Source organism: Theropithecus gelada, chromosome 8 (assembly GCF_003255815.1).
Source record: "Theropithecus gelada isolate Dixy chromosome 8, Tgel_1.0, whole genome shotgun sequence".
In the NCBI taxonomy this organism is placed as follows: domain Eukaryota; kingdom Metazoa; phylum Chordata; class Mammalia; order Primates; family Cercopithecidae; genus Theropithecus; species Theropithecus gelada.
The window spans coordinates 126775136-126789240 of record NC_037676.1 but is presented as its reverse complement, the minus strand read 5'-3'; the positions used below and the strand labels follow the sequence as shown (position 1 = coordinate 126789240).

Genomic DNA, 14105 nt, shown 5'->3' with positions numbered 1-14105 from the left:
ATAATAGTTCCATCAGTTGCAGACCCTTCCATCTGTCTGTTTCAGTTTGGGCTAGTTCCTATTTTTAGATCCCATGTATTCCTTGTGTGTTTGTTTTAGTGGAACACATTCTACAACATCCTCTGAGGACGTTTTCATGGGAATTAAGTTTCTTGAGATTTTGCATGTTTGAAAATGAATTTTTTTTTTTTGCTCTTCCTCTTTCAAGTTAGCCTGGGTAGTTAATGAAAGGGGAGAGAACCCCACTTTCAATTGATAGTTTCTCCGTGCATAAAATTCAAGATCAGAAATCATTTTCATTGAGAATTTATACTGTTCCATCAGTAGGTTCTATGTTGATGAAAAGTTGCTACTCTGATTCCTAATCCTTTACCTGTGACCTAGTTTTCTTCTCTTGTGAAAGGTTTTAGTTTTTCATCTCTGATGTGGAATTTCACGGAGGTGTGTGTTGATGGTTTTCATCATGCCTAGTGTTGCTTTTTCATTACCCCTTCCAGTGGGGGCCTCATCTTTACCCATCCTTGGAATTTGATTTTTCTTCTCTATTCTTTTCTTGGGCATACCAGACTGATAACTTCCATTGTTTCCCTCCTTCCAAAAAAAGTGCTATATTTTGTAACCCTTTTTATGAAATTTACTTCAGCGTTTTTCAGTTTCTGAACACTATTCTTACACTACAGTGTCTTCTCATCTCTCGAAAGGCATGAACTATAAAGTGACTTTCTGCTTGTCTTCCTGCATTTGTTTCCTCACAGTCACCTCTTCTTCTTTCCTTTGGTCTCTGTGATGATGGAAACTTTCTTCAAATGTCAGGCAGTCCTCACTGTCTATTTAAAAAAAAATGCCATTTGGAAGCTCTCTAGAAGGCATTCCAGCAACTGGCAGACTCAGATGGCCAACTGACTTTTTGCTAGGGATTCCCAAATATCAGTTTGTAGAGATCTTTTTCTGGGTTGGTTCAGTTTCTCCAGAAAGGGATCTTGTGTTCTCTGCTGGAAAAGTGAGGAACAGTGGAGGGAAGGGGTTTATAAATGTCCCTGACAGTGTTTTGGAGCAGGATGGGTTAGAGGGTCTTCCTGTTCAGTGGGCTGCCCCGGTCTCCATGCTTAGGCCTGTGCCTGATGCCTGTACTCCTCTGTGCTTGTTGTTCTCCACCTGTTTCTGATGTAGGTTCTCTTGAGACCCAGCACCTCTTTCTCTGCACCAAGTCACAGATATGTAACCTAGGAATCCCATCTATCTTCTCTTGAAGTTTTCTCAAACAATCTCCATTTCAGTCCCTGCCTTACTCCACTTTCTAGGGACTATATCTGCTTCTGGGTTTGCTTGTCTTTCTCTCCAGGCACATAGCATTCAAGTCACTTGGCACTTAAACACTGGTCGTTTATCATTTCTCTGTCCACTTTCAACTTTATATGTTGTGATTTGGGGTAACATATGTCTCCTAGTTTCATTTTTAAAAATCCTGCTTTTCTCCTTGTAAGTGTTTTTTAAGAGAAGGGGGTAGAAGATCTTTATTTCACCAACTTAAAACCATTAATTCTTAGATTTTTTTTTTTTTTTTTTTTGAGACCAGGGTCTCACTCTGTCTTACAAGCTGGACGACTTACTGCAGCCCCGACCTCCTGGGCTCAAGCAATCCTCCCAAGTATAATAGCTGAGACCACAAGCTCCTATCACCATGATTGGCTAATGTCTGTACTTTTTGTTGAGATGGGGTTTCACTATGTTGCCCAGGCTGGTCTCAAACTCCTGAGCTCAGGCTGTCCACCTGCCTCTGCCTCCCAAAGTGCTTGGATTACAGGCATGAGGCACCATACCTGGCTCCTGTCTTAGATATTTCTAAATGATCTTGAGTTTATTATGATGTTGCTTTAAGCTAATCACAAAAGATTCTTTTCTCCTACATTAATATTAGCTTCAGAATTAATGGGTTAGTCATTTATTAAAGTGAATGTTTATATTCTTATTTTGAAATCTATTCATTGTCATCTTAATCTGAGTCTCTGAGATGTGATAACTTAATCCACTTATAATATAACTTAGTATAACTTAATATGATAACTTATCATAATATAACTTAATCCACATATCACATAAAGTCTTTGGTTCCTAAAAGTTAAATTAGAATTTTTCCCCCAAGAAAATGGGAAGATGGCCGGGCACCGTGGCTCACACCTGTAATCCCAGCACTTTGGGAGGCTGAGGTGCGTGGTTCACAAGGTCAGGAGTTCAAGACCAGCCTGGCCAATATGGTAAAACCCCATCTCTACTAAAAATACAAAAATTAGCTGGGGTGGTGGCAGGCACCTGTAGTCCCAGCTAGTCGGGAGGCTGAGGCAGGAGAATCGCTTGAACTCGGGAGGCGGAGGTTTCAGTGAGCCGAGATCACGCCACTGCACTCCAGCCTGGGCGACAGAGCGAGACTCTGTCTCAAAAAAAAAAAGAAAATGGGAAGATATATTTCAGACTTGACTTCAGAATCGTGTAGTTGCTCATCATTAAATGGGAAACCTTATTAAACAGAAATACTGGCTTCTCTTTAAAATATTTATTAGTATATATATTTGGGCAAATTTTTACAGTCATAGGATAGACGTAGAAGAATATTAAGCTAATCAGACATGATTTAGTGAGATCAAAAATACAAATCTAAAAATTTAGTGAAAGTTTTAAATAGGCCGGGTGCAGTGGCTCACACCTGTAATCCCAGCACTTTGGGAGGCCGAGGCGGGCGGATCATGAGGTCAGGAGATTGAGACCATCCTGGCTAACACAGTGAAACCCCCTCTGTACTAAATATACAAAAAATTAGCCGGGCAAGGTGGCGGGCGCCTGTAACCCCTGCTACTTGGGGGGCTGAGGCAGGAGAATGGCGTGAACCCTGGAGGCAGAGCTTGCAGTGAGCCGAGATCACACCACTGCACTCCAACCTGGGTGACAGAGCGAGACTCTGTCTTAAAAAGAAAAAAAAAAAAAAGAAAGAAAAAAAAAGAAAACTTTTAAATATACTATCCATACCAACCACATCAATATATTTTACAAAATATCTATATTAACCAAGCTGGCTGAAAATAATAATTTTTTTTTCCTAGAGAGCACCAATTGCTACTTAATGTCAAACTAATGACATCCCACCCACCCCTCCTAAAATCCTACTAAAATAAAATTATAGATATTGAAAAAGGAAAGAATCTATAATAGCAAAGAAAAAAGGCCAGTTTTTTGCTAATAAATGTTCTGTAGCTGGGTAAGCCCAGGAGTTCAAGTGATGCTCCTGCCACAGCATCCTCAGTAGCTAGAGCTACAGGTATAACCAGTCTGGGTAACTTAACGAGACCCCCATCTCTTAAATTTAAAAAAAAAAAAAAAAAAAAAGAAGAGGCCAGGCACAGTGGCTCACGCCTGTAATCCCAGCACTTCAGGAGGCCGAGGCAGGCAGATGACAATGTCAGGAGTTTGAGACCAGTCTGGCCAACATAGTGAAACCCTGTCTCTACAAAAAATTAGCCAGGTGTGGTAGTGGGCACCTGTAATCCCAGCTACTTGGGAGGCTGAGGCAGGAGAATTGTGTGAACCCGGGAGGCAGAGGTTGCAGTGAATCGAGATTGCGCCATTGCACTCCAGCCCAGGTGACAGACACTCCGTCTGTTCTGTGGATTTCTGAAGACGGGTAAAACTGAAAGAGAAAGCTTAGATTACACCACTAAGGGGCCTCAGAAGAGATGGGAGCAAGTCTGGCAAACAAAATCCAATAGGGGGGAATTTAAGCTTAGAATTAGTGTGAAATAGGACTACAAAGGATGATCAATTGAGGGCCTATATAGAGAAAAGATCTCACTCCCATATCCACTCCTGTGCATAGAGGACAAAAGTAGTAAACATTTACACAAGGGCCAGGGGCAGGGGTTTTCTTAAGAAAATTGAAAAAACTATGGTGAGGACTAAGGCTTGAAGTGCTTATTATCAATCCACAAAGGAAAGCATTTAGAGAACCATGAGCCTAACAATTAGCTCCCTATACTCTTACCTTTAAATGTAGTTTCATAATATACCCTCTCCCACAAGAAGGTCTCACTAAGAATCCCCACTCAGAGAAGAGAACTGGTAGTAAAACAGTCCTGCTTTCACAAAAGCAAAGGAAACGCAACACTAGCAACCTCCCTAAATATAAATGGATATCCAAGGACCACCAGACAAATGCGGTGAACCAGAAGCATGAAAGAAAAGGGCCAAGATAAATAGAAAACCTAACCCCAGTGATACCCAACATAGTGGGATTTGAGATGTTACGCACGTGAAATATGAACAGAATGCTAAAAGAACATAAAAGAATAAGAGCTCCTTATATAAATGAATGGTGATGTTAAAATAATAGCACCAATGGAAGAAGTTAGGGAATCAACACATTTGACAGAAAGATACATATTTTCTGTACAAACTACATATATTTGAGCAATCAAGTAATAGAGAATTTTCGTTTTATGGAAGTACTCTAATAAGTAAAGGGCTGATAGAATTATATCAACATTTAGTAGCTCCTGGTGAATTATGCATTGGGCATCCATGGCTGCCTTAGATCACAAAAATAGAACCAGATATATGCCTGTAGATGAAAGATCACACCACCACCTATGAAATGGTCTTCCCCCAAAAACATCCAACCCAAATCTTATCCAGCCTGTAGATGGTACTCTAGATCTCCTATAAGAAATACAGAGGGCAGGCTAGGTGCGGTGGCTCGTGCCTGTAATCCCACCACTTTGGGAGGCTGAGGTGGGTGGATCACCTGAGGTCAAGAGTTTGAGACCAGCCTGGCCAACATGGTGAAACCCCCTCTCTACTAAAAATACAAAAATGAGCCGGGCGTGGTGGCGGGCACCTGTAGTCCCAGCTACTCGGGAGGCTGAGGCAGGAGAATCGCTTGAACCCGGGAGGTGGATGTTGCAGCGAGCTGGGATTTTGCCAACACACTCCAGCCTGGGCAACAGAGTGAGACTCCGTCTCAAAAAAAAAAATACAGAGGCCAGAGGAACCTGTTAAACTGGAACACAGATAAAATCAGCAAAATCAAGACTAGGGCACTGCACAGGGTGAACAGCTTGGTTTCTTCAACAAATAAATTTGAAGGGGGAAAAGATGCAGGAGATTTTAATAGGTTGAGACTTTAGAAGACAATGACCAATTGCAATGTGTAGGCCTCTCTGTGTCCTAATTTAATCAAACTTAAAAAGAATGTATGACTCTGAGATGACTGGAAATTTGAATACTAGAAGACTTGGGTTTTTCTTAAATATGATAATTGTATTGTGGTTGCATTTTTTAAAGAGAATCCTTATGCTCAGAGATACATGCTGAAACATCTTGAATTAAATGCTGAAATATTAGAACTGTACATTTCGAATTTCCTTTTAAAATAATACAGGAGAGAGTAGGGGTAAGTGGATGGAACAGGATTGTCCTGTGTTGATGATTGATGGGGCTGGGTGATAACTATATGAGAAGTCCATATTACCTAATTTAATGTATATCTTAAATGCTTTGTAATAACAAATGCTGAAATTAAAAATGCTACATAAGGAAGCAACCAAGATGTTCCTCAGTAGGTGAATGGATAAACTGTGGTATATCCAGTGGAATATTATTCAATGCCAAAAGAAATGAACTATCAAGCATGAAAAACATGGGATTTTAATGTGTATTTTCAAGTGAAAGAAGGCACCCTGAAAAAGACTACATACTGTATAGTTCAAACTGTGTGACAGTCTGGAAAAGGCAAAACTATGGAGACGGTTCAAAAATAAGGGGTTAGAGAGAAGGAGGGATGAATAGGCAGACCACAGATTTTTAAGACCATGAAACTACTCAGTATGATACAATGGTAGCTAGACGTAATTGCGTATTTGTCCAAACCCACAGAACACATGACACCAAGTGAACCCTAATGTAAACTGTAAACTGTGGGTTTTGGGTGACAATTTTGTGTCAAGGTAGGTTCATCAATGACAAACGTACCTACCATTATGGTGTGGAATTTTGAGAGTGGGGACACATGGTTGGGGAATCTCTATACTTTTTATTGCTGTAAACCTAAAACTGCTCTAAAAAATTAATTTGTGGTTACAAAAATTGTGTTTTTAAAGTAATACAAGAGCAGTATTCGTTGCCATCACATTATATGCTACACCATCCCAAACCTCACTGCCACATTACAGGAAGCATTTATGTTTGCATTCATGGATCTTTGAGTCAGCTGGGTTTTGGCTGATAGAGGCTCAGGCAGCCATAGCAAGACTTGAGGCCAAAGCCAGATTCAAGGAGTAGAGTTCATCCTACAAAGAAACCATGGCAAGGGTGCAGATACATAATTCTGCTCAAGTAGAGTGAAGAATCTGTCTTGGGCTAAAAATGGAAAATTCAGGAAACGAACGTTAACAGCCTTAGGAGCACCTCTAAGTTATGCAGATTACTCAGAAGCAAATGAATTATTTTTTAAAAAAGTTAAATTTTACTTAGACTGATATGGAATGCTGTTGGAAACCAACTAATAAGCATGGAAAATTGCATTCCCGGAAGGCAGATAGGGTTAAAATAGATCTTAATCTGGATTGTTGAAGTATGGTAGTATGCAAATACTTTCTAAAGTATACTGAAAACAAAATGCTATGGGGTTTTGGATTGGTCTTGTAGTACTTTAGACAAGTTGTGATATGAAAAAAGGTATTCGTTAATTGCTGCCTTTTAAAATAAATATATGTATACACTTCTTTTTTTAAGTTCACTGAAAACTGAAGCTAATTTGGAAGTTTTGAAGTCAATTCCTAGTGAAAAATTAATGATTGAGACAGGTAAGTTTGTTTTCAGAACTTTGTTTCATATTAAACCATACCAAACAAAAAAGAAAAAGAAATTTGACTTCAAACTTTAAGTGGACAAGTATTTTAAAACAGCATGCTCAACCTCAACAATTGTGCTTTCCAGAAGATCTTTGGGGGTTATTAATGGAAAAATATATGCAAATGATTTTTTTCAATCTTAGAAGTTTGCTATGTCTAAGCACTTAGAAAATGAGATGTTAGACTATAACTCAGGAGGGCGGGTGTGGTGGCTCACGCCTGTAATCCCAGCACTTTGGGAGGCCAAGGTGGGTGGATCACGAGGTCAGGAGATCGAGACCATCCTGGCTAACATGGAGAAACCCCGTCTCTAATAAAAATACAAAAAATTAGCCGGGCATGGTGGCAGACACCTGTAGTCCCAGCTACTCGGTGAGCCGAGATTGTGCCACTGCACTCCAGCCTGGGTGACAGAGTGAGACTCCATATCAAAAAAAAATAAATAAATATATATATATGTAACTCAGGAGGTTGTAGTTACAAGTACATAAACAAGGGGCCTTGACTAAGCACATCACACTTCCAAGTTTCAAAATCTGTTCAGAATTTTGTTTACACAATGTCTTTATAATGGCTTAATTCTACAGCACTTTTTACAGTGCGACAATTTATACTGGTTTAGTATAAGGATTTTAGAATCTGTTGCCTCTTAAAACAAGGTGAGGCCAGGCGCGGTGGCTCACGCCTGTATTCCTAGCACTTTGGGAGACCGAGGTGGGCGGATCACCTGAGGTCAGAAGTTCAAGACCAGCCTGACCAACATGGAGAAACCACATCTCTACTAAAAATACAAAATTATCCAGGCATGGTAGCTGTAATCCCAGCTACTTAGGAGGCTGAGGCAGGAGAATTGCTTGAACTCGGAAGGCGGAGGTTGCAGTGAGCTGAGATCGCGCCATTGCACTCCAACCTGGGCAACAACGGCGAAACTCCATCTCAAAAAAAAAAAAAATTACAAAAAATTAGCTGGGCGTGGTGGCACATGCCTGTAGTCCCAGCTACTTAGAAGGCTGAGGCACAAGAACCGTTTGAACCTGGGAGACAGAGGTTGCAATGAGCCGAGATTGCGCCACTGCACTCCACCCTTCGAGACAGTGAGACTCCATCTCAAAAAAATAATAAGGTAAAAAGCTAAAACTTTCTATCTAAACCCTGTCAAGGCTGTCCTCATGGACTTTAGGAAAATCAAGACTGAGCCTTTCTGGAGAAATCACGTTCATTTCCTTGGGCAGTCAGGAAAACAAAATGATTTGATTAAAAGTACGATGCTTGTAAAATGTGTAAACTATTGTAATTCTTTATTTAAAAATATTCAAAACCAGTTTCACATTCAGTAAAGATGGAAATTTGTTTAACTTATGTAAACCTCACTACATGCATAGCGAAAAAGATTTTGAAAACAGAAAAAAAATCTGTTTAAATGTTTTAATGTTGTTACACAATTATATTTAAGGTTTAGGTCTTTTTTTTAAAGCATGCTGCACACCAACAATGCTAGCAGAAAAAAGGAATAAAAGTGAGTTTTAGAAGGTATTTAAGATGCAATTCAAGAATTTGTGCTTTTCTTAGAACTGTTTTCTGTTGCAATAATTGTGCCATTTTGGAAGCTCAATCATGGTTTATCATTTACAGGTTATGTATTAGTTCGATAATGGTCATAAAAAATTTTTTTTAATGTAAAGCCCTTAAGAGACACTTTCTTTGCTTAACTAGATGCACCTTGGTGTGGAGTCAAAAGTACACATGCTGGATCAAAATACATAAAAACTGCATTTCCTACCAAAAAGAAGTGGGAAAGTGGGCACTGCTTAAAAGACAGAAATGAACCCTGCCATATAATGTGAGTATTTTGCTTTCACGGTCTTCAAAATCATTAGTCAACCACCAGATGCCACTTACAAAATGAACGCAAGGGACAGAATTAAAATTTTGCAAAATCCAAGTGAAGTTCAGGTTCAAGGCCGCCATATTAATGCAGTGATTTGGAGGAATTTGTATACCTAGTTTAAGTCCCATTCTCACTGCAACTTCCTGCTACTCTTTGGTAACAAGAAAGCCTTAGCAGAATATTTTGGATTTAAATGATTTGACAGCCGCTATAAATCTAAGAAATAACACATTTCTTTAAGCCTCAGAACAAAAGGATAAGTGATCTTAAGGACGAACCCCTTTTTCCAAATCAAAGGGGGTAGACACCCTTTTTCCAATCAAAGGGGGTGGGACTTTAGCACATTTTATTTCCTAAAAAAGCAGCAGATCAGAATCATCTTTTAAATTGTGATGTATAGCACAGGTGAAAAGAGGGACTATTATCCATCTGTCAAAGAGCTGTAAAGGTAACCAACAGGAAAAGGTGGTTATATCATTTTAATGGGTACTTAATCCAATTTATTTTGTTTGCACAGATAATTTAATCTAGATTATATCAGTCTTACATAATTTATCAGTTCAGACAATTGGGCATACTTATAACACATTCACAAAAACTAATTGGTACTGTGTCTTCATGAGGGGTAAAAAAGAAAACAAAATAGATTGTTGCTTTTAAGACTATTCATTGCATATGCACCATCTTTTGTTTTCAGTAGTTTTTAACAGGAAAATAGTATTAGAAGATAAGCCAGATCTAATATCCAGCAGGCAGAACAGTGAAGAATTACTCTATAAAAATACGTTTGAAAGGTTCTTTTCCTTTATTAACATGCTTCAGCTGACAAAGTCTTTAAAACTGAAGCAGCCAGGCAGGGTGGCCTACGCCTGTATCCCAGCTACTTGGGAAGACTGCTTGAGCTCAGGAGTTCAGTATCAGCTCAGGCAACATAGGGAGACCCCTGTCTCTAAAGAAGTAACAAAAATTTTAAAAAATAAAGAAATGTAAGTACTTGCAAATTCAGTGATGAAACAGTATTTCTAAATAGTGTTTTGGGGGACCATCTCACTCTGTTGCCCAGGCTGGAGTGCAGTGGAGTGATCTTGGCTCACTGCAACCTCCGCCTCCCAGTTCAAGCAATTCTCCTGCCTCAACCTCCCAAGTAGCTGGAACTATAGGCACGTGCCACAACACCGTTAATTTTTGTATTTTTAGTAGAGACGGGGTTTTGCCATGTTGGCCAGGCTGGTCTCAAACTCCTGACCTCAGCCTCTCAAAGTGCTAGGATTATAGGCATGAGCCACCACACCCAGCCAATTTTTGGGGGATCTAAGAGGACACTAGAGAAAAGAAACTGTTATTTTGCCAGCAGCCAGCTTACAGGAAGTAGTTGCCAACAGTGTATCCAAGTCAGTTTTTTATATTTCTTTAATCTTGTATAAGATTATAGCTGTTGACTTTAGCTATACATTTGCAAGACAAAATTTCAAGGTGTTTTTAAATGTAGACTGTTTAAGAACTATGAAGGCTGGCCGGGCATGGTGGCTTACATCTGTAATCCCAGCACTTTGGGAGGCTGAGGCAGGCAGATCACCTGAGGTCAGGAGCTTGAGACCAGCCTGGCCAAGATGGTGAAATCCCATGTCTAAAAAAAATACAAAATTAGCCAGGCCTGGTGGCAGATGCCTGTAATGCCAGCTACTCGGGAGGCTGAGGAAGGAGAATCACTTGAACCCAGGAGGCGGAGGTTGCAGTAAGCAGAGACCGCGCCATTGCACTCCAGCCTGGGTGACAAGAGCGAAACTCCGTCTCAAAAAAAAAAAAAACTGTGAAGGCTTCATGAATACCTGCTCTTCAGTTAGCTGCAGAGCTTAGGAAAATTTAGCATCTGCAAGCTGAAAAGATTTAAACCACATTTCAAAAATACACAATCATCTGATCTACTGCTAATTATGAGTTGGCAAGTTAATTCCTACTTACAAAGTCATTTTATCAACCTCCATTCTGTTAACAATTTTACATTCTAATTATGTTTATAGAAGTCTTTTAGATATAAGTTGTTTGCAACAGATATTTTGGAGCCCCTGCCCAATATGTCAGGAAAGGTACAAGTTACTAAGGCTACACAGAAGAACCAAGACCTGTCTTTATCCATCCACCTGTGCCTGGCACTTTAGATAAGGCATTCAGTGAGTCAGGCGAGGACCCCTGCCCTCCTGGAGCAAATAAGCAGACAGAGTCCAAGATAGTAGTGCTGTTATACAAATAGGAATATATGACCAAGACCATAGGGCACATCAACTGTCTGCTTTGAGGGGAAATAGGAGAGAGCTACACCAAGGTGACATTTCAGTTGTTTACTAGGCGTGACTGGGAGTTAGGTCAGAGAAAGACAAACACCTGGAGCAAAGGCAGACTGCAGAAGGGCCTGGCTAATCCAGAGGAACAAGTGTGGCAGAAAGTGGGATGCACAGGGTAAGTGGAAGAAGTCAAGTCTGGGAAGGTAGAGTGAGCCCAGATTGTGAGGCCTCTTATATGCCAGCATTTTGCTTAGATTTTATCACTACCCAAAGGATTTTAAGCAGGACAGAAGCAATTATTATTTTTTTAAGCTATAACTGGTATTAGTATGGGGAGGGGCTGGAAAGGAAATAGTGGCAGGAATCATACAGATCTTGTAAGACTTTAAAAACCTTTGCCTGGCTGGGCGCAGTGGCTCACACCTGTAATCCTACCACTTTGGGAGGCGAGGCAGGCAGATCACTTGAGGTCAGGAGTTCAAAACCAGCCTGGCCAATGTGGAGAAGCCCTGTCTCTACTAAAAATACAAAAAAATAGCCGGGCATGGTGGTGGGCGCCTGTTATCACAGCTACTCGGGAGGCTGAGGCAGGAGAATCACTTGAACCTGAGAGGCAGGGGTTATAGTGAGCCAAGATCACACCACTGCACTCCAGCTTGGACCACAGTGTGAGACTCTGTCTCAAAAAAAAAAAAAAAAAAAGCAAAACCTGTGCCTACTGTAAAAGTGCCACACTAAACAAAAGCCACTAAATTCTCAGGGATATTAAACAACTTTATATTCATTTTGGAGTAACTGCAGCTTTGACCACTGAAGATGTATGGAAACAGCATGGCTTGGCTACAGAAGGGTTATTCAAAGATTTCCATAAACTGCATTATCAAATAGTAAAATACGATGTCCTAAGCTCCAATAGATTTCCTTTTTTTGGTGGGGGGGACAGTCTCTCGCTCTGTTGCCCAGGCTGGAGTGCAGTGGCACAATCTCAGCTCACTGCAACCTCCACCTCCCAGGTTCAAGCAATTCTCCTGCCTCAGCCTCCCGAGTAGGTGGGACTATAGGCCTCCACCACCACGCCTGGCTAATTTTTTGTGTTTTAGTAGAAGTAGGGTTTCACTGTGTTGCCCAGGCTGATCTCAAACTCTTGAGCTCAATCTGCCCGCCTTGGCCTCCCAAAGTGCTGTGATTACAGGCATGAGCCACCACACCCGGCCCAATAGATTTCTTATAAATTAATTTCAATAAAATTGCTATGCAATATAATCTTAGCAAAGCTGCTGTGACCTTCAAAACTGTGTCATCAGCAGCACTAATCAAGAGTTCCAATTCTGAGTGCATACAGAGGGACATTTGGTAGTTTCCGAAGAAACATGGATTTTCACTGTCTTAATTTAAATGTTAATAGATTTGCTTTCAGCATATCTTGACTGTCAGATAAAAATTCAGCATAATGTTTGCTTTGTATAAACATCAAGCAAGGCTTTTGAAAGTCACTATTACAAAACAATTTTTTAAATTCCTATTAATCTTAGATCTCCATCCTTAATTCCTTTAGGTGTTAACATTTAAGATACCCACTAAGGGAACAAAAAGCTTGGGCAAAGAATATTTAAATGTTCAATTTTGACTTTGGAACTTTCCAGTTCAGTATTTAAAATGTTATATATAATATTGCTAGGAGACACTATGGATCGTTATTATTGTAAGCACAGAAACTGAAAAGATGCGGCCAGGCGCCCTGGCTCACGCCTGTAATCCCAGCACTTTGGGAGGCCCAGGCGGGTGGATCACGAGGTCAGTTCAAGACCAGCCCAGCCAACATGGTGAATGAAACCCTATCTCTACTAAAAATACAGAAATTAGCTGGGTTTGATCACAGGCGCCTGTAATCCCATCTACTCAGGAGGCTGAGGCAGGAGAATCACTTTAACCCGGGCGGCAGAGGTTGCAGTGAGCTGAGATCGCGCCACTGCACTCCAGCCTGAGTGACAGAGTAAGACTCCATCTCAAAAAAGAAAAAGAAAAAGGAAGAAAAGGAAGGAAGGGGGAGGGAAGGGAAGGGAAGAGAGAGAGAGAAATAAAAAAAAGAGAAAGAAAGAAACTGAAGGATGGACACCTGGACTTCTCTCTCTTGCAGGGGTAGAAGCACAGAAAGCCCTCCCCCTCAATAACCACACATTTTTCCAAGTAAATATTACTTTTGCAGCAACCTAATACCTTCATTTGCTGTCTCTCAAGGACTAGTTCTGTAGCAGTGGCTTTCCAACTGTGGCCGCTGTCCCCCAGTACAAATTACATTGTGACTTAGGATGAACATACATAATAAAATGAAACAAAAAATGGAACAGTACTTACCCTTACTAAGTACAGTGTACTTGTCAATGTTTGAAATGCTCATCATGACCCACTAATGAACATGCTATGACTCACAATTGAAAAGGACTCTTCATTTCCACTCAGTTAATGCCAGAAGTGGTGTACATAATACAGATGTCTGCTTTAATAATTTACTTGAACCTGGTTCTTAGCTCTAGTTACATGCAAGACAGTCCATAAATCTGTTTGTAGTTACTGGCAGTAAGTTTTTCTGTTGATGCTGCTGAAAAACTTAATAACTGTTAAGCTTTATTCTATTAAAGGTGCTCTAATATTTTCCCTTTGTGTGGAAAATTATTATGTAGCTTTAAAACAGAATATATACTTGGAGATTTAACCATTTTTGTTTTTGTTTTGTTTTAGTCAAATATTGGAGATAATGTCAGCAGTGAGAGATGAGGATCCACTGGAATTAGCCAATACCCTATATAACAATACTATTAAAGTATTTTTTCCTGGAATATAATTGGTATATGTCTTCCACTTTCCATCATGTATGTAAAATTTCATAGTAAAACTTACTGATAGTTTCAATAAAGAAATTATCTGCAAGTTGTCTAAAGAAATACTATATATTGGTACACAGCATTCTCCACCATTCCCCTTCTTTTTCTCATAGAATCAGATCAGGATGTTTTTATATCATTGAGTACCTTAGTTTAA

The 14105-nt window shown here is 40.1% G+C and overlaps 1 protein-coding gene across 4 annotated transcripts in view; it reads left to right on the top strand.

Annotated features, from left to right (window-relative positions):
* The window catches only part of TATDN1 (TatD DNase domain containing 1), a 47955-nt gene extending 33961 nt beyond the window's left edge, over positions 1–13994 (top strand). For all 4 annotated transcript variants that reach the window (XM_025394940.1, XM_025394943.1, XM_025394941.1 and 1 more), the window contains 3 exons: positions 6778–6848; positions 8610–8736; positions 13806–13994. In XM_025394940.1, coding sequence (XP_025250725.1) covers positions 6778–6848; positions 8610–8736; positions 13806–13908 — 301 coding nt within the window. In that variant the 3' untranslated portion in view covers positions 13909–13994. The remainder of the gene's footprint in view (positions 1–6777; positions 6849–8609; positions 8737–13805) is intronic.
* The last annotated feature ends 111 nt before the right edge of the window (positions 13995–14105 follow it).